Raw genomic sequence first — 26,353 nt, 5'->3', positions numbered from 1 at the left:
TTCTGGACTTCAAATGAAGCCGCTTTTAAAAGCTTTCTGGCAGGATGACGGTCCCTAATGTAAATTGCCACAATAAAGTTAAATAGACATCCTTTTTAAACAGTCAGCTTTTTACATATCATTTAAAGTCTGCTATTTTTTCCCCTTTCTTTCTTTACATCTTTTAATTGTATATAGACTGGAACAAGAGCATATAGTGCTTTCCCTATGGAACATTTATGCTGTTAGTTAGTAGGAATTGTCCACAGTATACATCACACACTGTTGTGACAAAGGTGTGTGATGTTTACTGACAAAAAAAACATTATTTGTTAAAACATTATTATTCAAATTAGTAATTGTTTTTTATTCCATGTTAAAATTAATAAGGATAATATTTAGCATTTTTATTTCCTTTAAAGGAAAACACTAAAAACTAAAGGTTTTATTTTATTTTTAAGTTAAAGCTGTATTTTCTGTTCTGTTCTGGTAACAGGTTTATCTGCTCTTTTATGTATTTCATCACTTCTAATTTCACTTGTTTATCATGTATGCTTTATGAGATCTCTCAACTGGTTGAGCAGAATTGGTCTATTAAAAGAAAATCACTAAAATGTATCTGTTTCTGAATTTTGAGAGGGTAAACAAACAAAAAACAAAATAAAAACAACATTTAAATCTAAACATCCAAATTACCAGATTTGTGGGAATCTATGCTTTGCATGTCAGAGTTTTATCTTGTGTATCAATCAACTCAAGCCACTACAAAGTCTCTATAAAGTAATAAAACAACCCAACACAGTAAAATGCTCTGTGTTAATTTATCCATTTGTAACTAAGAGAGTGTACAAATGGAACCAAATGGACACAGGTTTCAATTTATATACACTCTCAGTTAAATGAACACAAATTGAATTGTACAGAGAAGGCTAATGTTCAGGTATGTATGAGACGTTTCAGGTCAGCACTAGAGGGCAGTGCCGTGTTTCACAGGCTGTGACCTCTGAGTGGACGCTGAAGAGAGAGGTCCTGACCCCCATAAAAACACCAGCCAGGGCCCGCCCCATCCCCGCGCCGAATATGAAAACAGGAATAGGGATTTGGCACTTTTTGTATGTATCAAGATAGTGCATGTAGGTATGTAATGTTTTCTTTAAAAGATAGAATAAATATGCGCACGGTTTAAAACAACATTTCAGTCCAGTGTTGGTTGTTGCTGTTGGCATGCGGAGCTGAAATCTGGTTGACGTTAGAGTCCTCCTCACCTTTCTCTCTCTGGTATACACACAGTACGCTGTGTTCTGCTCAGTACACACACACACACACACACACACACACACACACACACACACACACACACACACACACACACACACACACACACACACACACACACACACACACACACACACACACACACACACACACACACACACACACACACACACACACACACACACACACACACACACACACACACACACACACACACCCATCACTCTTCACCTTCATTTTTTTCTCCATTTCTGCCCACCATATAGGAGTCGTTCTTAAAGGTAAAAAAAAAGTTATTATGCTTGATTTATTCTTTGTTTGTATTTGCGATTCTTTTTGGGGGCCCCGCAGTATCAGCGGCCTAGTTTCATGTGGAAGTGCTTAAGGGTTTGAGAGTTAACACCTTGGTGAGCTGCTTGCACTCTTGCCCACTGTTAAACAAAGGCAGCTTTGTGGAGACTCTCCCCAAATGTTTTCTTAACATGTTCCAAGCAGTTTAGGCAGGCAACTAAAGTAAACAAGATGTTGCCATGATAAAAACACTTGTAAAAACATAGCAGAGTGCACTTACAGACTCTTTTTTTTTAAAGGCAGAGCTTTACCGGGCAAGCAAAATTTAATTCCTCTCTCTTCTATAAACAAAGGGTGAGGCAATGTCAGAATACAATAAATAGTGATGGATTGAAAGGGACACTCCCAAAGCTGTGTGTATGTGTGGGGGAAAGGGATGTCTGCTTGCTAATCTTAAATAAGAGGCTGAATAACAAGTTCTCTGTTGTATAAATGTGGGAACCACACCTATCCCCCCGTTTTCTCGTCGTTCCTTTAAATTCAAAGCACTTCAGTTGTGATTATTGTTGCAATCTGTGTTCATGGTGTGAAACACGTTAGAAGAACACTTTTCAAAAAACAAATTATCCTCAAAGTGGATTTCTGCCTGGGATCAAAAGAATCCTTAGAATGAGAAAGTCAAAACTTAAAACTGACTATGAAGTAGTCTTCTGCAGCACCTTTCTCAACAGTATCTCTGAGGGAACCCTGTGTTCTCTGAGTGCTTGTTTTAGGATAATAGAATTGTGTCATATCTTGTTTAAAGTGCGACTAATCCAGGCTGACAGTGAGCCATTGATCTGCTGCCACAATGCAGGCAGATGTTTTCATCCTCTCCGCAGCCACGGCACTATTATGTGTTGGATTACCCAGTGCACACTTCAACACAGGGTTTGATTAGTAAACCGCATGGGGAAAACCATAGAGCAAAAACAAAAGGTTTACTTATGGCCCAACAGGGTCAAGCCAAAAGTTTAAGTAATCTGAATTGCAGGGTTGATGCTACCATACAGCGAGCGATGCCGATTACGTTTTGAAAAAGTGTGCATGCAAAAGGATGAGTGGGGGGAAAGAATTTTCTGCTTGCTAATCTTAAAGAAGAGGCTGAATGAAGGTTGTTGTATGGTTCTACAGCACGAGCAAACAGGACAGTGACACTTGGACACAGTATCAGGAGAGAGGAGAAAGACAAACAACATTGGGCGCTAGAGACAGAAAGGGCTGAGTGAGGCAGGCAATGCACACACACCAATCCCCCTGTCCAGTGACAAGGGCAAACATGCAGAGCGCCCTAAGTGTCGCTGCGACAGATAAACATCCTCCTGTTGTTTGTTTGGGAAAAATGTCCCCCGTCACCATGGGAACAGCACTTATCACAGGACTTAAAGGCCCATGGCACGCTCAGGTGGAGACCCCACCATGGCACGCTCGGCGATGAAGAGGGCCACAGCGTTGCAGAGCCTCGACCCACCAACCTCGCTCAGGAATAACAACCACCTGTACCTGTAGTGCCTCCGAGACACAGGGGAGCACAGGAGGTGCAATGGAAGCAAGATGACACAAAGGAGGGGGGGCAGAGAGAGAGAGAGAGAGAGAGAGAGAGAGAGAGAGAGAGAGAGAGAGAGAGAGAGAGAGAGAGAGAGAGAGGGAGAGGGAGAGGGAGATGAGCTGAGGGCACTCAAAACATCAAAACTCTGTCCACTTACTTGAGGAATGAGTGGAAGTCATCAAACACTGCCTCACACCCGGGCCACTTGCATACTCCGTGTCCATACAGAGGGTGACCGAGCGAGGTGGCCTCTTCTAGCGTAGATCTGCAAAACAGAGACAAGGAACAGAGGAACACTAATTAGTACACGCCGATTAACAGCAACGCAATGACAGCTCACACACATTCTCACATGATCGTGTGCAAGAGCGAACATATCGCACTGACCTTTCACAAGACTCGCTAGTGAAAAGCCTAGTTGGCTTAAGAATGATGCTGGCTAAGCATTACTATGATGCCTGTGCACTAGCCAGTGTGCACCACATGTAGGTTTTGACATGAAAACAGAGGCTTTAAGGTGAACTCTGAACTTTTTGACCATGTGGGATCAGTATATCTGTGTGATCTCCGTTTGCTTGGCTCTCAAGGAAGAGTATACTGTCGTCAGGGGAAGCCCGTCTGTGAGTAGAGTACAATCAATATGTCATTATTTAGTTCCACTGATCCATGTAGCGGTCCATGCTTTGATCAGGCCTGCTAGAGGTTACTGTCACCTGCTGGCCTTCCTGACCAGGCTGGACCAATTGTATCCAAGGAAGCACCTGGAGAAGAAGACCACAACACCTTCCCACTATACCAACAGTAAACACACCCCGGGAACACACCTGGAACCCTTCATCTACTAACGGAACAATGTCAATATGGGCATGCAATCCAAGGCGAGGGTTCGTACAATCAAGCTTAAACATCGGGAAGTTGCCCGAAAAACAAACTCTGCAACATTTTCCATATGGCGAGGAGTGCAGAGCCAGAGATAACCATACCCAGCAGCACTGATGAGCATCAGAGGCACTACAATGTCTGTGTGTGTGTGTGTGTGTGTGTGTGTGTGTGTGTGTGTGTGTGTGTGTGTGTGTGTGTGTGTGTGTGTGTGTGTGTGTGTGTGTGTGTGTGCGTGCGTGCCTGCATGCTTGCACGTGTGCAGACAAGGTCTGGTAAGAGAGCGAGACAGGCAGCCATATGGACACAAGCACACTGTACAAGCCACACAACTCTCAACTACAAGAGCCTGGGGGACTGGCCTATATCGCTACCACCTGGTGCTGCTGCTGGTGTTCAAACCCATCAGTCCTCCTCCAGTCTGAGGCCCTGCTTATGTAACGGGCTCTCCTCCAGGAGCCAGAAGAGGGGTGGGTGGTGGTGGGGGGGGATTCATTATACCCAAAACCCAGGCTATTGTGTGTCATTAGGGAATCCTTCCATCCATCCAGTGCCTTCTCATTCATATGGATATTCTACGAGGGACGAGTAACGTTAGATATTTTAGATGTTCTGAACAAGAGAACAAGACGAAACAAATGCCAAAATATCCGTCTACGTGCAAAAATTAAAGTTAAAGAAAATCGAATCATGGTGTGGCAATTTTAACAGTATTAAATGGGCTGTTCAGATTAGAATCTCATTTGTATCGATGTTGGTGAAGCTCTAACTCAAGTACGGGATTTTAAGGCTTGTCACAGGTTTCCTCGTGTTATAATTACATGCTTAAGAGTTCACATTGTTCATAACATGTGATAATTGCATTGCAATTAGGAAGCAGTCAAGCATTCATGAATGTGGTTAGCAGATTTCTCCCCCCCCTCCCCCCTCTCTTTCTCAAAAGTATGATTTCTTTCCGTTTTTTGTTTTGTTTAATTCAATTATGAATTATGCATACACATTAAGGATCTCTGTTTTGATACAGCTAATACATTGATGGCGGACAACCTATTAAATTCTAACAAGGAAACGTGTGGACTGGTGTGTGAAGGTGTGTAAGGCTATTTATTTATTTATTCGTTCATTCATTCATTCGTTCGTTTAAAAGAGATCCATTATTTTTTATTCTTCCCATACAGGCCTAATGTTGGTTAATTCTGTATTAATACGATTATGAAAAGTGTGCTGGAGACTGTGATGCAATGTCATGGGCTGGCAGCCTCTTTTTTAATGGTGCCTGGCCAAACAGTGGTAATGTACGCCAAATGAGCTACATTAGTTTAATAAGAGACATGCATGGGGCTCATAGCTCTTTCCTACTAGGAATGACAGAGACAGTGAGGGAAAAAATAAAATAAAATAAAATACAACCAAACAGCTCCACATCTCCCATGTTGCGTTAAATTTGACTGGCACCTTGGGCAGCTCTGTCAGGATGCTATTATTGTCAGGCGGCCCGGGAAGGGGGTACTCTAATGATCTTATAACAGCGATGAGGGGGGAACCGTGTCATTGGCTTCCTTTAGAGACGGAACATAAAAGTGCTTCGACAGCCCGAGAGAGAACGCGACCGGAGCCTTCCAGGTGTTGCCGTCGTGTTTATCAGTACACAGAGACAACAAAACTGCAGAGGCGGGCTCCGGCAGCTGTCAGCCAGTCATTTTCCAGGCCCGCTCTTTTGATGAGAGGCTCTGGGTCATAAACACGAATGATCTATGGCAGAACGTGCAGATGCTCTGAATCTATCAGGACAGAAAAGAGAAAAGAAAAATGGGAAGATTGATATCCAGTGGGCTAGGTCAGGGTATGACCGTAGTGTGTGTGAAGCCCAGTCACAACACACCCTCCCTTACCACGGATATCGATATGGGTCTAGCAGTCCCACCGTGAACTCCCCCTCCCACTCTCCCTCCAGCTCTCTACATCTTTACTCTGTCCCGCCTCTCCGCTTGCCTCTCTTCTCTCTGCCACTCAACGGTTTACCCTAAATGATTTCATTATCATTTTCCTGGTGTAAGACAAATGAAAGGCAAGAGAGAGTGGAGTGTTGTGCCAAATCAGATTATTTATCTCCTTAACAGATTGCCGAGTTACAGTCCCTGAGCTGTGGTTACTGATGGTTGCTGGGAAGTAAAGTGGGCCAAGTGCTTTGTGTGTGAGGACGCTCCCCGTTACAAAGCCCATCCAGCGGAATGGGAATTGATGTCAGATACAGATCGGAAGCATTTCATTTAAATAAGCAAATCATTGAACAAAAGGCGACCTGGCTCACTGGGGTATCTCGTCTCCCTCCCTCTGCGTCCGAGGGGGGGGCCTTGGGAGCCACACAGGCCGACCAACTGACAGGGAGACAGGTTGACTGACTTGACTGTCAAAGGGAGAGCCCTGGCCCATATCAAGACTGCTGTTCAGACAAACAAACCTCCCGGCCTGCCCTGCCAAAGGGTGCTCTTCGAGACAGCTAAAAGCAACCGTGTACACCTCATCGTCGGCGTGTCAAGCCCGGCGGTGATTGAATTTCTACTCCTTCCTTAAGACGGAAGTGCAAAGCCGGCGAGTGATGCCTGTGGATGCACTTAAGGTTTTAGTTGCAGGCGTCGCTGTGCCTGGGCAGATTTTATATGACACATGAAACTAACTACATGGTACTTAGGGTCTGCTGTAAACCAATCTGAAGCCAGCCGGGAAAACAGGTCCATCAGCACAGAGGCTTGTTTCTGTTGCATGACAAAAGGACTTGCGGAACCGCATCAATTAAAAGTTCATTAAGTTCAGCACTAGGGGGATGAGTGGGGATGCTCTCTATTTACGCCCAGGCCGGCCCAACCCATTATCTCCAACCTGATTATTCAAATCCCTGGATTATAAGCCGTTTTCTCAGAGACTTGTGTGGAATAATCATGCTTAATGTATCTTTTTTTTCCTTCCATGGATTCTGATTAGAATTGAGTCTGCATCATCAAAGGAGGGGAATAATGCTCTCAATAGTTTTTTTGTGCCAAATTTAACAAGGATGGATTATTGGGCGCGTGAATCTAAATGAGCATCATCCAGTGTTTAATAAGATATGTTGGTTTTGTTTTTCCCCGCTCTTGTTTCGTATCAGTCATCTGATTTTAAGTAAATTGCATGTTTGAAATTTGGAAGTTGCTGTTCAGTCAGTGGCCCGCCTAGCACAGAGACAGAAGAGAGAGAGAGAGAGAGAGAGAGAGAGAGAGAGACAGAAAGAGAGAGAGAGAGAGAGAGAGAGAGAGAGAGAGAGAGAGAGAGACAGAAAGAGAGAGAGAGAGAGAGAGAGAGAGAGAGAGAGAGAGAGGAGTGGGGGTGAGAATCACCTGCTTGGCTTTCTGACAGATCTAAGATACTAGGGTGAATATTCAGCCCCCAGATTGCCTTCTTCACTAGAGCGTGTGCTAAACTGCTGTTGACGTCTTCTTTAATCCTTGACAGTGAGCACAGGGGCAGGGAGGGGGGGCTCTCATGCACGTCTCCTCCGATGTTTCATGAAGCCCTCAGCGCAGAGTTGTTGTTCCCTTCCCTTTGCCACTGATGCTCGCCTTGTTTGTTGGCATGCTGCGAGGACGTGTGATGGAGTGAGCGTGTCAATACCCCCCCCCCCTCCCCTGGCTCTCTTTCTCTCTCTGTCTCCGATTAGGCTTTAGTCTTCAGCCACATGGCAACACGAGAAAAAGTCAGTTTGACACTGGATGATTCACAGGAAGACTGTGCACATTCTCAACTGGGAGAGGTGTAACTGGAGCTAGCGCACGTCTATTTTCTCCCCTGTGCACACGTGTTTATATGTGTGAATCTATGTGTATGTGTACTGTATGTGTGTTGGAAGACGGGGAATATGAAAATCTCCCCCAAAACAATGAGACACTTTAAGTTGCTGTGGCTTTGTCTGTTTTGAAACCACTTTACAAAGAAGAAATAAATAGTACTATTTTGACTTTTATTTGTGTCTTGCCAGTAAATAAACCACAGCATTTTTCCCATCATTGTGTCAGTCAGAGGGACCTTTCCACCAGCTTGTTTGTCCACCCTCTATACACGCATGCATGCATGCCGCACGCACACACACAGTACACACCCGCACACCCACCCACCCACCCACCCACACACACACACACACACACACACACACACACACACACACACACACACACACACACACACACACACACACACACACACACACACACACACACACACACACACACACACACACACACACACACACACACACACACACAAGCAGTGCGTGAACCCCTCTTCACCTCCCAAGGCTGGATGGTTTAGTGTGCTAAATGTGTTTTTGTCCGCCTTGCTTTCATAATGACACGTAGGTTTTGATGCCTGAAACACGAGTCAGATGTAATGCGGTGAGCTCACTGCGCCTGGAGGCTCCTCGCTAGCAGTTCAAAGATCATGCTTCGGTGTGAGCAAACAAGTAGACGTATTGGATGCCAAATTAATTCCTTCCTTGAAGACACAGCCACGGCTCAGAGAGCGTTTTAGTCAATTCATAAACCTGGCGGGAGATTTGAGAAGAGACACTTGGGCGGCTCTGGATCCTTGATGCTTTGATGCTACATTAACAAATAACTGCTATTAATTGCTGTATAATGTTCAGTGTTTGGAATGCCTGGAGCGTAGATTTAGCTATCTAGTAACACAGTTTATGTTATTCTTGCAATGTCCCAAAGTTGATTTAGTGATTTTATGACCACAATTTAAGCATGCTTTTTAAACGTGTCAACAGCGTCCCAGTCCGCAGGGAAGTTGACAGTTTCAGGTGCTTTTTTTATGCGGCTAAAAACACAGTGACAATCCAAAATAAATGCTACTGAAGAAAATACAGCGAAAGGCACAGCTGCAGTTTCCTATGTGCAACTGAAACAATACCACCCTTGACCTTCCTCATTAAAAGTGTAGTGATCCCATTTCCATTTACTGCAATCTTTTTTCCCCCTACAAATCCCTCTCCGACTCCCCAGGTGTTCCTGGGGTATCCCCAGCTGGATATACGCACACTGAGAAGTGACTGTGTTGGCCTTTAAATGAAAATAGTACTTAAATAAATTAATATTCATCTGTGGGTGAAGCCGGGTGAGCATCAACTGAGGCCCTGTGAGAAATTGCCTTTTTTAATGGTATGGCTGTTTGGGTTATTCAAAGACGACAGTAATGAGGATGTCACACCTAATAAGTAGCAATAAGGTTTGGGGTCGCATGTGAGCTTGTAGATCTGCTATTTTTCAATAGCTAAAGCATAACATAATGCTAACACCAAAAGGTGCTATGTGGTATTCTTTTGGGTCGGGAGTGATTACATGTTTGTTTTCGTGACGAGCGGAGCGACTGTTTATACGTCCTGGAGTGGCGGATAAAATGACGGAAGCGTCTGAGTAGAGGAGTTGGGGACTCACACTTCTCTTTTGTGGCTCATGTGGTACTGGCCGTTGGACGAGGCGTGGTGGTTGAGGAGTGGGTTCTTTGGTGGCGCCGGGGAGGACAGGTCGAGACCCCGGTGGCCGTTGTTGTTGTTGCTGCTGTTGTTGTTGATGCTGTTGTTGTTGTTGTGCTCCTCCTTCACGTGGTGTGTGTTCGTCACCTCCTTCCACAGTTGCTGCAGATCGGCTGGAATCATGCCTGAAACAAACAAATTGGATAATTAAATCAATTAACGGCTAATCCGACTCTCTTCGTCACATAATTAAATCAAAGCGTCTGTAAACAAAGCTGAGTATTAATTAGAAAATATTCCACTACAGGCCGGGTAATGCACTGAGACCCGTACCCCCCCCCCACACACACCACACACACACAGCATCAGAACCTCCTCCTCCCCTCTCGTTCTGCCTGTGATTTGAAGCGTGTTTGTTGTACACACAAATTCCTGGCATTCACGCGCATTTCATGCCCATGGTAAATAATTAACATCCAGACAAGGCATGAAATCTGAATAATCACCATCATTTTCTCCACAACAAACGAAGAATGGGGAGAACACACACATTATGCACACGCATGACAACAACAAAAAACAAGTTTACAATAGCAGATTTGTTTCAGTTCTACAACAGGACCCTGGGGTAATATTTCTCAAAAGCGCATTAATGTGCAAAATACTTAAAGCTCTGCACCGCCTTCAATTGACACAGAAGACTTAAACCTCATTTAACAAGTCAAGCATACTGCAGCTCACAGAGCCCCTTGGAAACAAATCCACTTTAAGACAGAAGACTTTTTTTCCCACCATATCCAACCCTAACCTGGTTGGAGGTTTTGGACGGGAACCCCTTTTGGTGTTTTAACTAAGCATTATGTTATACTTTAGCTATTTAAAAATAGCAGATCTACAAGCTCATAGCGCGCCACCGAGTGGCGCGCTATGAACTTGTAGGTCTGCTATTTTTGAATCGTAAAAATGCGAAGACTTTTTTCCCCCTTCTTTCTCTCATGTTGGAAATACATCCACAGAGGGTGCAAACTGTGCATGTGTGTCTTTCTTTCCCCCCTCTCCTGAGTGACAGGGTTCCCGACACCCGGGGCCAGATTGGGGATGAGAAAGGATAATGCTGTTTGTACACCCCATTTTCCATGTCTCACATAACTGAGCTTTTGTTTGCACACAATGTATCGGATATACTGTGTGTGTGTGTGTGTGTGTGTGTGTGTGCACTCGTGTGCGTGCGTGCGTGCGTGCGTGCGTGCGTGCGTGCGTGCGTGCGTGCGTGCGTGCACGCGCGCGCCCATCTATGGTATGTCAGCTAAGTGTGCAGAGGGGAAATTTGCTTTCATTTGACACAAATGAGGCTAAAACTCAAATGTAAAATAAGAAGATTCAGCTGCTCACAGCTTCCACTGGCCATTTATATTGTCAGTCAAAACACTCTGTATTTTGGTAACCCGTATTTTTAACATCGTATTGAAATATCCAATAAAGGCGAGGGAGGAGGGGAGGGTATGTATATGCATATTTATATTGGCTATTCAGATCCTTTCTTAAATAAGCCACATGCTTTAAGCATGGTGAAAGAAGCCCTTGGATGTGTGGTGAATTAAACCGCAGAGCACCGGCCGAGACCACTCGTTTAACATTACAATTAATTAAATCCATTCTCAAAATGAGCACTGGCAAATGAAAGATGATTTGCACATGCTTATCTCATTCGGGTGGTTATATTCGCCGGATCCCCCCCCCCCCCCCCTATTTCTAATCACCAGCTCTATAGATACCAGAAGTGCTCCTTTCAAGCAGCAGATTGTAATACATTGTGTGCAAAATGCTTAGTCTTAATTTATTCCTGTTGTGGAAAATAACTATGTGGTGAAGATCTCAATACGATCAGCAAAAATATTTTTAATTTGATAAGCTACTAAAGATTTTAATTATGCCGGTAATGGAGAACATTGGCCTAATGAGGCGGAGTGCTCCGGAGAGACGCAGAAGGGCTGAGAACTGTGAAATGAGTCTGATAGGATTGCTGTGAATTCACAGTACCGTTGGATCATTTGCATATCAAAGAGCAGGAAATGATTGCAGGACAAATCAATAACCTTTCCACGTTCCAAGGAGCGTGTTTCCTCATTGGAATATTCTGACGTGCTCCCACTATTCCTCCCTTATTCTCCACCGATGCCTTGATGTGCCTTAATCGAAGTGCACGTCCCTGACGGCCTAAACATGGTTAATATTGCGTTCTGTGCAGAGGCACGTTAATTCAGCAGTTGTTGCCTTTCAGACACATTATCAAAGAACACTGTGGATCTTCCTGTTGTTTTTTTTGGTATAGCGAAACGGATCCACGGAAGGCAAAAAAAGTTGCATTGTATTTATTCGTCCCCTTGTGCTGGTTGGGTTTGGAAGGGGAAGGTCACCAGTGATGTGAGTGTCCTGCTCTTCGACAGCGGGAACAATCATTTTCCCCCCACTTGGTGCCCGGTGACAGTGGCCGGTGTATTTTTAGCCGACGTGCTTGACAGGGCGGCCTACACTGCCTCAATTACCCAGCAGTCCCGGTGACCCCCGACACCACTGTTTACTGGGATGAAACCGCGGCGGATGGACTGTTCTGATGAGAGAGAGGGGTAACAGAGTGGGACCAAGCTGTCTCTTTCTGGATCCACACCCGTGATTTTATTGCCATCTATTCTCCTGTTCTCATCTTCTTACACCCTACACACCACCATATCCAACCCTAACCTGGTTGGAGGTCTTTAAACTGTAGCAACAGCTATGGCTCATGGCTGCACATAAATGACAATAAAACATCATTAGGTGTACATCGCAGAGGGCACTGTGCTCCGTGTTTGGACAAACTGCATTGGAGTTTCTCCATCTCATTACAGTGAGGGCACACAACGACATTGATCTCTAAATCCCCCTCTTTCTTTTGGTCTGCAGCTTGTCCATCTTTTACTGTGCCGGATTGGGTTATGTTTCTTCTTCCCATTTTTCAACACAACCGTTCCACTCATTATGACCGGGAAATGTGGACGAGCACTTTAAAAAATGTATGTTGTTGGGACACTTGATTGATCACTGGCCGTCCCAACTCAATTTTACCTCGGCAGGTAGCTCTGGCACACAGACAGGGCCGAGCACTTCAACCTTTTCCTGTCCTTGTCCCCCTGTACCCAGGTGACCATGTTCAAGCAAGCAGAAAGTTGATTTAAGGTTCATAATGACATCAGTTGCAGGCCATCATCCAGCAAATAAAAAATGGCCCCAGTGCTCCTGGCTCTTTAAAGCAGGCTGTTACTTCTCACACAGAGAGAGCCGGTGCCATGGGTAGGGGGTAGTGACACTGCTATTAGTTTATTGTTCCGTCAGGCTGGGACCTCTGCTGCACCCCTGTTTGTGTTGCCGTAATCACTGGCCTGCTGATATGCACCCCTTAGGCCTAAAATATGTCCTGTCCTAATGCTGTAGGAACTATTACCAGTAGCCCACTGGTGAACATATCAATCACTGCCAGGTCGACCACATTACCCACCGCTGTCCCCGATGTGCTGCATGCGCTGTGAGCGCTTCGTGGCTCGCCACATTCTTTACTTTCATATTACCGACAAATTTGTCTTGTCACTGTCCCACTGGCCTGTTCTCGACAGCTTAACTAATGTTGTCCGGCTACGAGGACTCAGTCTGTTACGGAGCAGCGTGGGAGGCCAGCTGGGCCACACAAGACATTTTAGCCAATCAGGGTGTGCGTCGCGCTGGGCGAGATGCAATGCATGCGCGTGTGGGCACGCACATGCGCGCGCACACACACACACGCACGCGCATGCACACACACACACACACACACACACACGCATACGCGCACACACACACACACACACACACACGCACACGTGCACAGACACACACACGCGCACACACACACACACACACACACACACACACACACACACACGCACACACGCACCTGGTGCTGCACCTGGGGGGATAGAAACATGGAGCAATGCCATTGTCTCGCTTATTGTGATCGGGTCAAGAGGAGAGGTAGAAATAGAGGTGGAGCCACTGGATCAAATTTATATTTATGGGAATTATATCCTCCCCAAACACATTGTTATAATTTATAACAGATACCGTCTGGCCGCTTCCAAGACTTTGAACATTAACGTCAAAAGAATTTACCGCAAGAGAAACAAATTAAAGTCCAGATAAAGTGAGCAATTGTTCTTCACCCAAACCGCTATCTACAAGCTTAATACTCAATTAGTTCCATTATATTTCCATGAGGAAAACTGTATGTGACTCTTCATTCCCCAAATCTGTCTCTTCCAACCACAAAATGCAACACATTAAAAGCACACCACATTGCAACAGCAGAACTACTTTGCTTTCCACATACGAGCAGCAAGCCCGGCATCTACTGTATTCTATGCTTCTATTGTGTTCTGTTTGGAAATATTTCTGTTAATTACATTGGCATCAGTGCCGTGCATGAGACAAAACATTCCATTTCCAAACAATTATATTCTGATAGCTACATTATTAAGATAAAATAAAAAAATAGAAAGGGGGACTGTGGCAGCATCAGTTAAAAGTCACACTAATTCCTTTCAGTCTGAGCATAATAATCAGCGGTGTCCAAACGGCAGCAGATCAGCTCATCATTCCCGTTGCGGTGCTAACTACTAGCGGAATATTGAAGATTAGATCTGAGCTCCATAGGCCTGACCCGCTGGTGCATGAAAGAGTGTAGCGATGTGGAAAACAGAAAGGTCATCAATAACTTCAAACAGTGAAGCAGAAAATGTGTAGAATAGGAAGGGAAACTGGAGAGGGGGGAGGGGGGGACTGGCGGCAACTGAAGCTAAGTGTTTTAACAGCTGTCTTAGACACAGAGGGACCCATCGATGCATTCCAAGGATGGGGATAACCAGATAATGACAGAATGAAATATAGGGATGCACAATATTGAAATTTTGGCTGATATCAGATTGCAGGGTCATGGATATGGCAATGAAAGTTTCCCGTAGGGTTTACCTTACGCGTAATACAGTAACTGTTATTATGGGTATACTTAAAGTTGCACTATGTAAGTTTCCTCTTCTACTCCGGAATTGAACCCGGTTTTATAGGCAAGAGCAGATTATTATTATTATTTTACCATTGAGCTAATAGAGACTCTGCCTGCTTGCACAATCTTGACTATCAGGTCAAAATTCGTGTCAGATCCTGTGTCTAGCTGAGACATGATCTTTGATACGATCTACAGTTGGAGGCCATCGATATTACAGTTAACCCATTTTGGGCGGGAACCCCTTTTGTTGTGTTATGTTATAATTTAGCTATTGGAAAATAGCAGATCTACAAGCTCGTAGCGCGCCACCGAGTGGCGCGCTACGAGCTTGTAGGTCTGCTATTTTTGAAAAATCGTGAAAATATTTATTTCAGAAAACTGGAGGATTTAGAAGGATTTTTTTAAATTTTGAGGTCAGGCCTAAATGGGTCAAATGATAAGGGACAATATCGGTGGCACCCAACTGTACATGTCTCAATAGAAGAGCACGGAGACAAAATACAACCACCCCAATTGTGTTAGTTAGATTAAGTTATATTATATTGTATTAACATACTCTACCATATAGATTAAGTTATGTTATATTGTATTAACATACTCTACCATATAGATTAAGTTATGTTATATTGTATTAACATACTCTACCATATAGATTAAGTTATGTTATATTGTATTAACATACTCTACCATATAGATTAAGTTATGTTATATTGTATTAACATACTCTACCATAAAGATGAAGTTATATTATATTGTATTAACATACTCTACCATAAAGATTAAGTTATATTATATTGTATTAACATACTCTACCATATAGATTAAGTTATGTTATATTGTATTAACATACTCTACCATATAGATTAAGTTATGTTATATTGTATTAACATACTCTACCATATAGATTGGACAAAATTTAAATTGATTCATTAACACAAGTTTTAAAGCTTTATTTTCACTTTTTACAACTTCCAAGTTTTCTTTCATTTGTTCTAGAGGTAGACCGTTTTGAATGCTTATAAAAGCACTGATTGAATCTGCAGCCTTAAATCATGAAAAAAGTGTCACAATATGTAAAAAACTAAACTTCAGGATTATTTTGCCTATGCCGATATTACATTTTGTTGTGTATATCGGATGCCACCGATATGATGAACAATTAATCGTGCACACCTAGAATGAAACTACGTCAAACTGACCAACTATGTGGTCAAATACTATATATTCCTTCACCATTTTTTTTGTTTATGGAAACAAAGCCAAAGAAAAGGCTTTTGTATTCTGGGCTTTCTCGTAACAAGAAAAAAAGAAAGGTCAGATACTCGGTCAGTATTTAACAATAGTGTTGACTTTACAATAACCTAAAAGGTATTTTGACTCGTATAAACAGGATGTTCTGGAAGCTGTTGTGAAATGAAGTAAAGAGTACAGTACATCACCATATCAGCAGTGTGATGCTTTACTCAAGGGGTGTGTGCGTGTTTGCCAGCCATCTGACATGGGGTAATTCAGCAACACGTACACGTACACACACACACACACACACAACACACACACACACACACACACACACACACACACACACACACACACACACACACACACACACACACACACACACACTGACTCACAACGCATCAGCTCTACACGCCTGTGCCTATGGCAATCGGCTGCTAGTGGATAAGTGATTCCATAACTAGTCCAAACAATAACAGGACTGTACAAACCCTGTTTGTGTTTGCCCATTACCTAAGCACCCTCAACCTCCCCCACCCCCATGCCCTCCCATTTCTTTCTTTTTTTTTTCATCCAGCTTATCTTGTTATTTCAAAACTGTTTGTCTTAGACGGGAATGAACAGTCAATGTCATGTTCCAAAAAAAAAAAAAAAAAAAGTCTCGAAAGACGTCTTTGTCAAGGCCGCTCCTTGAGAAAATATTAAAAAATAAATAAAGCAATAAACTTCCTGGCCAAACAACAAGCCGTCGAGTCAGTATCACCTAGCAGAATTGTTTCACAATGCGGCAGTTGTGGGTGACAATGGAGCCAGTCTTCCTCTAGGCTGGGCTAAAGGGGATTGCCACTGGACACATGCCCTGGTAGGGTGGCCATCACAGTGTATCAAGTGGGTTGGGCGGAGAGTTGAAGGACATGGCATCCTGCGGCAATCGATCACTTTTGTTTCACTGACACGGTCACTGAGGCAATGGCTGATAATTGAGCCTGTGTTGAAACATATTTAGGTGCATTCCAATGGAACAACCTGAGCATAGGTTAAATTATGTACTAGCCTGAACACTTGTAAAGGTAGAACAAAATCTTGGTTACTTGAGAGGGTAACAGACTGATTGTTTGAATAAAAAAGGTATTTGTATTTTATTTGCTAGTACTTGATGTGCGTTGTTTTAGCCTTTTAATGTATTCTTAGTCTTATTTATGTATGTATGTATGTATGTGTGTATGTGTGTGTGTGTGTGTGTGTGTGGGTGTGTGTGGGGGGGGGGGGGGGACCGCAGAGGGAACCACAGAGGAAAGAAGTCTACGACTTTACTGTTTTTGTTTACTCAATTGTCTTTTAACCTTTTATGCATGAGGGTTGCAAGCTATTAAATGAATCAAAGCAAATTGCATACAAGATGGAGAATAAACTAGTCTGAGAGATTGGTGCAATAGGAGTAGAAAGATAGAGAGAGAGAGAGAGAGAGAGAGAGAGAGAGAGAGAGAGAGAGAGAGAGAGAGAGAGAGAGAGAGAGAGATAGAGATGACTGCATGTGATCTAATCTGTGTTTCCGTAGTGAGTGTATGTGAGTCGTACAGTACATGGTTATACATGTTGCATTGTTCATCGTACTGAATACTTAGTCACACAACACCAACACAGTTGTTTGTTTGTTTTTACAAACAATTGTTTATTTAAGTGAATAGGTTGGAGTGGCTTATTGTCAGTATCAGCTGAGTGAAAAGTGCGTCTAGGCCCTTCACAATGTGCTAGACTCCTGGGAGATTGATTGCTGAGGTGCAGCGCCACGCCTACCATCAGCATCCATTCTGTGCACGCAATGATGTGGAATGGTTTGATGTCCATTGTCCATACAGGATACATAAAGTATTTTTTTTGCCACAGTATATATATGATCTGATCTCACATCAGAACAATGGGATTTAGGTTCAAAATCACTTTCTCCTAAAAATCCCTCATTGTGTAAGTAAACCAAAGGACCTGCTTTTGTTGACATTCGATTCACGCGCATCCAAACACACATCATTTTTTCACTTTGAGTTGCCACAGAAAGAAATATTTGGATGGCATAATGAAAGCACCAGTCTTCTGCCTAGACAGAGAGGACATGCCCTCAGACCACTCTAGGCATGCATACTACTCTTTCAATTTGAGATGGAACACATCACTCTTTCCTTTTCAGTAGTCACGCATCACTTTTTGGTTTTCATTAGGTATGCATCGCTGTTCTGTTTTCAGTAGGTAAGCAATCTACGCATCATTATTGTTTTGAGCAGCAACAAACACACACATTTTGTCATTGATCTGTTTGGGCTGCGTGCATTTTCAGAGAAAGTTATGATCAGTCGATTGTTTCCATTGACCGGTATCACAATGAAAACTCACTTTTCAAAGAAAAAATATTTTTTTCTCTTTTACATAATACACTATATTTTATTTTAATATGAATCTAATCAATCTTATCCTTAGAATCTTAAGAGTTCTGCCAATTATTTGGGGCCCACTTGCAATATCCTCACGACCTACCAGTGGGCCCCTGGCCCACAGGTTGAGAACCGCTGATGTAGGTGATCTATTTCTGATTCAAACACAGCTAATTTCACCTAAACCGGTTATTGAACCCATGGGAGGTTTGTAAGCCTGCACGAGTACTGACCCTGAGTGAGGGAGTGTAGGCCCGAGTGTAGGCCTGTTTGGCCCGGCTGGATGGTGAGCAGCCCTTGTCTCTGGAGGTTGAGCAGATGCTGCTGTTGAAGCTGCTGGACCTGCAGGAGCTGCTGCTGGAAGGCCAACTGCTGCGCAGATACCTGCTGCTGTGGGACGTACACACACATCCATACACAAATACACAAACACACACACGGAAATACAAAGATACAGAAAGGCATGCAGGCACATGCCACCAGACAGACAGACAGACAGACAGACAGACATGAGAGGGAGAGAGAGAGAGAGGTACACCATAAGCAAACACACTTACTGTATGGGAAATATAGCTCGCAGGGTAAACACCTAAAAGCTGACATACAGGTTTACATATAGTACTGTATAAGAAGCTACACAGGGACCATGCAAAATGCAAATCCTGTGTTTAAACACTATGCATGGATCTGAAGTGGCACATGAATTCAACGCTGTTCATATTTACGAAGGTAAAGATAAACACATTGTATCAACACTCTGCTGTGTGTGAACAAGAGGAAAACTGTTACACAGCTCACACCAAACAGCCTCTATACCAAATGTTAATTCTCAAACATTAGTGCGGATCGGCTGGCCGTACACTTAAAAGACAGGTAACACGTTCATCTCTCGTTCCCTCTCTCTCTCTTAATTAACCACGAGTCGGGAGGCAAATGACAAAGAGTGAAACAACATAGTTAATCATTCATAATAAGAGCCACAGGATTTTAATTACAGCCATTCATAATTCAGCAAACAACGTGTGACTAAATCAAAGTGCTTAATAACCACCCCAGCCACTCTCACAACTCTCCCAGGCATGGCACTGAACACAAGGAATCATTGCTGTTGGGTGGAAACCTTGTATGTCAAAAACGTAGTACTTTTCAGGAAATGGAAAAAGGAACCAATGTGTTCCAATGTATCCATTGTACTTATTTAGTCACAAGCTCTCAGTTAATACGTTTCATTACTTAAATATTTATACAGCCTTACAGACACAATGAATCACTTTCACAAGAAATTGAAAAAAATAGCAGATCTACAAGTTCACAGCGCATTGTACTTGCACCTCAACACGTTGTGAGTTTGTAGATATTTTTTCAATTTGCTACTTTTGTGTGACATTTTAGTTACTACAGTGTCACTACAGTGTAGTATGACAAAGTACAGCATTCATTTACAAAGAAAATAATAAATCATTAAAAGTTTAAATATAGAATACGAGGTTTCTACCCGACAGGAACAATATACTGTATGTATGCCCCTCTACCCTCCACCCAGCAATCAGTAAGCCGCGGTAAACATCACATACTATGGACTGGCTCAGAAATATTGGTGGTTGGAGAGAAATGTTTTAGTGACATACTGTCTTGATTTTGGAGGGAAATAATGCCCTCCCCAAAAACAGTTTGTCCCCGGGAAGTGAAACGTGTGAACTTACTGTAACGTGGGATGAGAAGATGATAGAGGGGGGGGTGAGAGATGAGAAGATGATAGAGGGGGGGGGGGGGGGGTGAGAAGATGATAGAGGGGGGGTGAGAGATGAGAAGATGATAGAGGGGGGGGAGATGAGAAGATGATATAAGGGGGGGGGGTGAGAGACGAGAAGATGATATAAGGGGGGGGGGGGGGGGGGGTGAGAGATGAGAAGATGATAGAGGGGGATGAGAGATGAGAAGAGAGAATGAAGAGGGGATCGAAAGAGAGTGAGAGTCAGAATAATAAATAAAAGGAAATGATCTAATATCCCGCTCCGATCTTCTCAGAATAAAAACAAACGGGAGATGCTATTTAGATAACGTGCACACGTGCATGCACATTTGTGTGTTTGTGAGTGTGTGTGTGTGTGTGTGTGTGTGTGTGTGTGTGTGTGTGTGTGTGTGTGTGTGTGTGTGTGTGGAATGGAGAGGGGGCGAGAGACTTTTAACCCTTTCATAACCCACAGTCACAACAAGCACTGGGCCTCTTTGTCAGAGAATATGCATCATTACCGAGCCGACAAACAACGTGGAGATAAGGACAGAGAGTGAGACAAAGCTCACCTTGTTATGTTACTCTCTGACAGATAAGGACAGGCCAAAGAAAATAAACATGCCTACCGGGACAGGATATTAGGACCGTATATGTGAGTATACAGGGCCCAGTTGTGGGAGGGTGGTGGACGGGGGGCATTCAAAGAGGTGCCACGGCTGCCAAGCTGTGCACCGCGCCCTGTTACCAAACACAGGATACACCACTTGTATTTGTTTACTTCTCACAATTGAGCGAACACAAAAAAGGTCTCTGTGCAACATGGCCGTCGGGGTCAGATGCCCGGCGGCTCTGTGTCCCTCTGGAACAGCCAGATTAAAAATAATATCTGCTCACTAGAGGGCTGGTTCACTAAAAATAAAAATAAATAAAAATCACACTCGTGTGAAATTGTCTTGCTCTTATCATCCGTGCTACAAACACACAATACGAGTTCTTACTTGTTCTATGCCGTGCTGTGATTGTCTAAAAGGAAGGCCTTAGTCCAGGGTCTGTGTGGGTTAGGGCTTAGGCTGGGGGTATTCATAACATTACGACTATGTATTCGTTCACAAGCTCCAATGTGAAATTATTTGAGCTTAAATATTTGAGAGAAAATGAGAGACAGGAGAGAGAGAGAGAGAGAGAAAGAGAGAGAGAGAGAGAGAGAGAGAGAGAGAGAGAGAGAGAGATGATAAAGATCTGGCTGAGGTTTAAATGGTAAATGGGGAGTTCATATAGCGCCTTTATCCAAGGCGCTTTACGTAGATTGTGCATTCACCCATTCACACGCACATTCATACACTGATGGCGGCGGAAACCATGCAAGGCACCAACCAGCACATCTGGAGCAATTAGGGGTTCAGTGTCTTGCTCAAGGACACTTCGACACTAACTCTGGGAGAGCCCGGGTTCAAGCCTTGCGGTTACCATCCAGCCACTCTACCCCTGAGCCGCCGCCGCCACCGTTTATCAGTGAAATTAAGCATACAGAAGGCCTGTGATCTCTGATCTACTCTATATCTGAAAGCTGCTTCTTCTTCTTCTTCTTCTTCTTCTTCTTCTTCTTCTTCCATCAGTGTGAGAGAAGTTTCTCTCATCTACAGTTGTCTTCTCTGTTCTCCTTGGTTGCCTTGACAGCTGGAGACAATGATGCAGGTGTCGTGGTGGGTGAGACTTCACAAAGGAACTTCTTTCATATATGTGTATATATATTAAACAAATAGTAATAATATAAAAAATAATAAACCCACAGGGTTGCAAATTAATTTAACTCTCTCTCCCCTTGAAGATGTCTTTCTTGTGGCGTTCATCTGCTGACAGGAGCTCTTGTGTTTCTCCCAGCATGCATTGTGTTTCTCCCAGCATGCAGGCACATTCAGGAGAAAACCCCCGGAGTCCACAGAACAAATAAGAGGTTAACAAGAAGTGGCACGAGAGATAGAGACAAATACTAATGATAAAGAGTGACAGTGGCAGGCCTTTATTGTCGAGCTTCAAATGTAAACTTAAAGATCTTTTGAAAAAGAAAAAGAAAAAAGAAAAGGGGAAAAAAGAAAACTAAATTTTGATGTCTTTAAAATAAAAGGGGGCACAAAGCAACAACAGGGGGTTATTGTCTACTAGCCACAAGGGAGTCGTGGCATAATTCTTATTCTGTCTTTTGATGGCTGTTAGAAATGCGATTGAAAAGACGAGAGGGGGGCGGGGGGCGGTGGGGGGGATTGTCAAATAGGAGAATCTCTCGAGGCTGCATCCATTTCCTGTGATCATACATAATACACTTCAAAAGTTGTTTTTCTTCTTAACCCTCCCATCTCCCCCCTCGGCTCTTGCCTCGTTCAACTGATCAATTGCACCTCCTCGTGCCCCCTCCCTCCATTCCTCCCTCCATTCCTCCCTCCCGCCCTCCCTCTCTCCCTCCGTGCTCCTCTGGTGTTTACATCAGATGCGACTTGGTGACAGGTCCTATCTGAGGCCGTGGAGCTCCGCTGTCATGTTGATTTATGGGAGCATCACGCCACAACTTGTCCAAACTGAAGCTCGCAGTTCATTAATTAGCGAGCTGCGACTTTGAAGCTGCTGTAGCCCCTGACAGCGCACGAGTATGAGCGAGTATGTGTGCGTGCGTGCGTGTCTGTGTGCGTGGGAGAGTGTGTGTGTGTGTGTGTGTGTGTGTGTGTGTGTGTGTATGAGCATGTGTGTGCGTGTTTTCAATATTTGCCTTAATTTTCCTCAACGCTCTCTCTCTCTCTCTTCTCTAAAACGTGGATCTCAGCGGGGCAAAGAGAAAAGAAGATGAAAAAATGAAAAAGATTGCCTTTGAACTTTCTTTTTGACCAGCGCAATAATAATGTTCTTTTGTCCAGACTGATGCCTGTATCCGACGGTCATTAAAATACACTGAACGTGTAGAGGCACTGAAAGTGCAGAGGGAAAGAAGAAGATAGTGAAGGAGGAAGAGAGACAGAGGGGGAGAGAAAGAAAGAGAGAGAGAGAGAGAGAGAGAGAGAGAGAGAGAGGGAGAGGGAGAGGGAGAGAGAGGGAGAGGGAGAGGGGGACAGGAAAAAAACCTAATGCGGGCAACAAAGCTTGGAGCGTTCACTGCACTGATATCTCACAATTACATGGCTTCTCTCACACTGCCATTTCCATGTTAATTACCAAAGGAAAGCCTCTCAGATTTATACATTTTATCCTGGCTCTGCATCCCTGCCTCTCTCTCTCTCTCTCTCTCTCCCCCCGTCTTCCTGTCTATAATGTTCTACAAGACGACTCACAGGAACGGTCATTTCTTTGTTGTGTAGGACACTTGTTTACTTGAAAGAGGGAAAAGAAAAATGATGTCGTTTATTTCATTGCCAGAGCTGAATCAATGACCCCCGTACCCCTTAGAACCCCCGCTCTATAAAAAAGAAAAAGAAAAAGGGTGAATCCATTGCTGTTGGTGCTATTCAGCTGTTGGCTGCGCTTTTACCCAGCCAGACTGACATGCTAATCAGAAGCATGAGTGCACTTTCCTTTCCTCTCTCTCTCTCTCTCTCTCTCTCTCTCTCTCTCTCTAACCACAGCCTGGAAGCAGATGGGGTTGAGGGAGGGAGCACACATGCCTTCCATGCTCTGTCTGGCCAAAGGGAGGGGGGCTTGTTGGTTAAATGGCAGGCAATCGTGTGCACGTGTGTGTGCGTGTGTGTGATGTCAACCTACCTCTTTGCTCTGCTTGCCCACATGCTGATGCTGCTGCTGCTGTAGGAGCTGCAGATGGAGTTGTTCCTGTTGCTTTTTGTAGAACTCTTGGAGTTGCTGCTGCAGGAAGACATAGGGAGGACACTTGTGAGGAAGGGAAGAAGAAAGAAACTCAGTCACTCAGTGTGCCGCGCTATGAGCTTGTAGATCTGCTATTTTTGAACAATCCCTGGAACAACATATTTTGAGATGGGGGTCGGCGGCCAAATTCATATCATTTTTGGGGTCCTTGACATGAAATATTGCTTAATGTAAATCGCTCTGGATTAACCCATTTTGGGAGGGAACCCCTTTTGGTGTTAGCATTATGTTATGCTTTAGCTATTGAAAAATAGCAGATCTACAAGCTAAAAAGTTCATAGCGTGCCACCGAGTGGCGCGCTATGAACTTTTTCAGAAAACTGTCAGGATGTAGAAGACATTTTTAGAATCTGATCTCAGGTCAAAATGGGTTAAGAGCGTCTGTTAAATGCCTAAATTGTAAATTGAAATAGTTTGAGAACCGCTGATATAGAAACATATTTTTTTCAGAAAACTGTCAGGATTTAGTATATATATTTGTAGAATGGACCTCTGGTCTAAATGTGTTCATTCTGCCTAAGCATTGCATGCAGTCTGTCATCTGGCTGTGTGTTCCGTAACGTGACAATGTCTCATGTGTGAGACAAAAACACACATTATTGTCACCAAGGCTGCACCAGTTGTTTGGTTGTCACAGCAACAAGCATATCTTGCAAAGAAAATGTTATTTTATGAACCTCGGACTGTTAGTTTAACTCTCTCTCAGTTTACCACACCAACCCTTGTGTCCCTTTTCTGGGCATGTCATAATAGGCAAACATTCCACAAAAATAGGTAAACATTCTCAGAAAATCGCCGATCCATATGCCGTTGCAGCGTGCCACGCTGTGAGCTTGTAGATCGGCTATTACGGGTGAAGAGATTTGGTGTAAAGGGGAAAAAGGGGGGGGGCAACTTAACCAAGTGGCTAAGCTAGAAGTGAGAGCTATGACTACGGAGGAGAAGATGGCGGGTATGGTGGTCTTCTGCAGGGGTGGGCAACTTTGACCATGGAGAGGGCCACTATGTTTCCACACTCCCTCCAGAGGGCCACATTGCATATTAGCTTGTAGCATATTAGCTTGCTATTATTTGAATTAAAATCCCGAATTATTTTTCCAATTGGAATCCTGAACAGTGTTAACTTTATAAACTAAATAAATTGAACATTTTAATACTATACTCATTAAGCTACTAATTTAGATGAAGTAATTAAAGCGGGTCATGTTTGCAAATCAATAATATATCAGTATTCTGATATTAACCTGAGGGCCACATTAAGTGAAGGTGGGGGCCACCAGTCAGTTGCCCATGTACAGTATGATCTTCTGTACCTGCTGTAACATGAGGGCCTGTTGCTGCTGTAGGAGAACCTGGAGCTGCTGAGGGCTCAGGACCTGTTGCTGGAGGATCTGCTGCATCTGCTGAGGAGTTATCACCTGGGGCGTCATCATAGTAGCCACTGACACTGGAACCTGCAACACACACACACACACACACAGCAGGTGTGTCAGTCACGTGGCAGCATGCGGAGTGATGTGTCATCATACACATAAAGCACATCATGTAACTGATACCATCTAAAAGTGTAATGTCAGCTTTGCCGTATACGAGCGCGTCGCTCTGTGAAAATAAACAACATTTTGGTGGGCGAGGCATAAATGCACGGGCGTACGACAGAGGATAAATTAGATCCAAGTAAGCACAAGGTATAGTTACACACATAGCACACACACACACACACAAGGTATAGCACACACAGTCACACGGCACCTATTTTCTGTCCACAGCGAGAGGAGACGACGTGAGCATGCCACGGGTTGAACAGACGACGTGTCAGGGATGCATACTTCACACACCAGCAACAGATACGTAGAGCACAGAGCTGTAAGGGTACTGCAGCCCCGCCCTCATTACACCTGGAGTCAGCCCCCCCCCGCCCACACACACACACACACACACACACACACACACACACACACACACACACACACACACACACACACACACACACACACACACACACACACACACACACACACACACACACACACACACACACACACACACACACCCCAACTCCTCAAACACACTTCCACCATCAACCCTCATGGGCGTAACGCCACCACACAAGACGTGCACCTTAACTATACGTTCTGTTGTGATGCCTCTCAGAGCTTGCCATTTATGGCGCATGGCAAACATGCCATACCTCCTGGGAATGTCAAAGACCCCTGCAATCTCCTAACAAACCCAACAGTAGGGGACCTTTCCTCAGTTTGCGATCGCACGTCATGTCACGTGAGAACGTGTCATTAGACAGTGCTGTCACCAGTTATCTATGAATGCAGAGAAATATGCAGTGCCCAGAGGAGGGGGGGGGGGAGGGTCACAACGAGGAGGCGCGGCCGCAGCACACGCGAGCCCTCTGACTAACTAACTCCCAGCCGGAAAGGTGTGAGTGCAAGACTCCTCAAAACCAGTGATTTGTTGTGACACCAGAGAGAGAGAGAGAGAG

The 26,353-nt window shown here is 44.1% G+C and overlaps 1 protein-coding gene across 4 annotated transcripts in view; it reads right to left on the bottom strand.

The window, feature by feature from the left end:
* The window catches only part of foxp1b (forkhead box P1b), a 104,654-nt gene that overhangs the window by 17,678 nt on the left and 60,623 nt on the right, over positions 1-26,353 (bottom strand). For 2 of the 4 annotated variants that reach the window (XM_079509894.1, XM_079509893.1), the window contains exons 3-7: positions 25,170-25,310; positions 23,737-23,835; positions 18,491-18,647; positions 9,484-9,706; positions 3,291-3,398 (exon numbers count right to left, since the gene is read on the bottom strand). In XM_079509894.1, the coding sequence (XP_079366020.1) occupies positions 3,291-3,398; positions 9,484-9,706; positions 18,491-18,647; positions 23,737-23,835; positions 25,170-25,289 (707 nt within the window). In that variant the 5' untranslated portion in view covers positions 25,290-25,310. The remainder of the gene's footprint in view (positions 1-3,290; positions 3,399-9,483; positions 9,707-18,490; positions 18,648-23,736; positions 23,836-25,169; positions 25,311-26,353) is intronic. The other 2 variants (XM_079509895.1, XM_079509896.1) reach the window with 2 other exon arrangements.

This window comes from Electrona antarctica, assembly GCF_951216825.1.
Source record: "Electrona antarctica genome assembly, chromosome: 9".
Lineage (NCBI taxonomy): Eukaryota > Metazoa > Chordata > Actinopteri > Myctophiformes > Myctophidae > Electrona > Electrona antarctica.
Note: the sequence above shows the minus strand (reverse complement) of the source record. Positions and strands in the feature narration are given on the sequence as shown.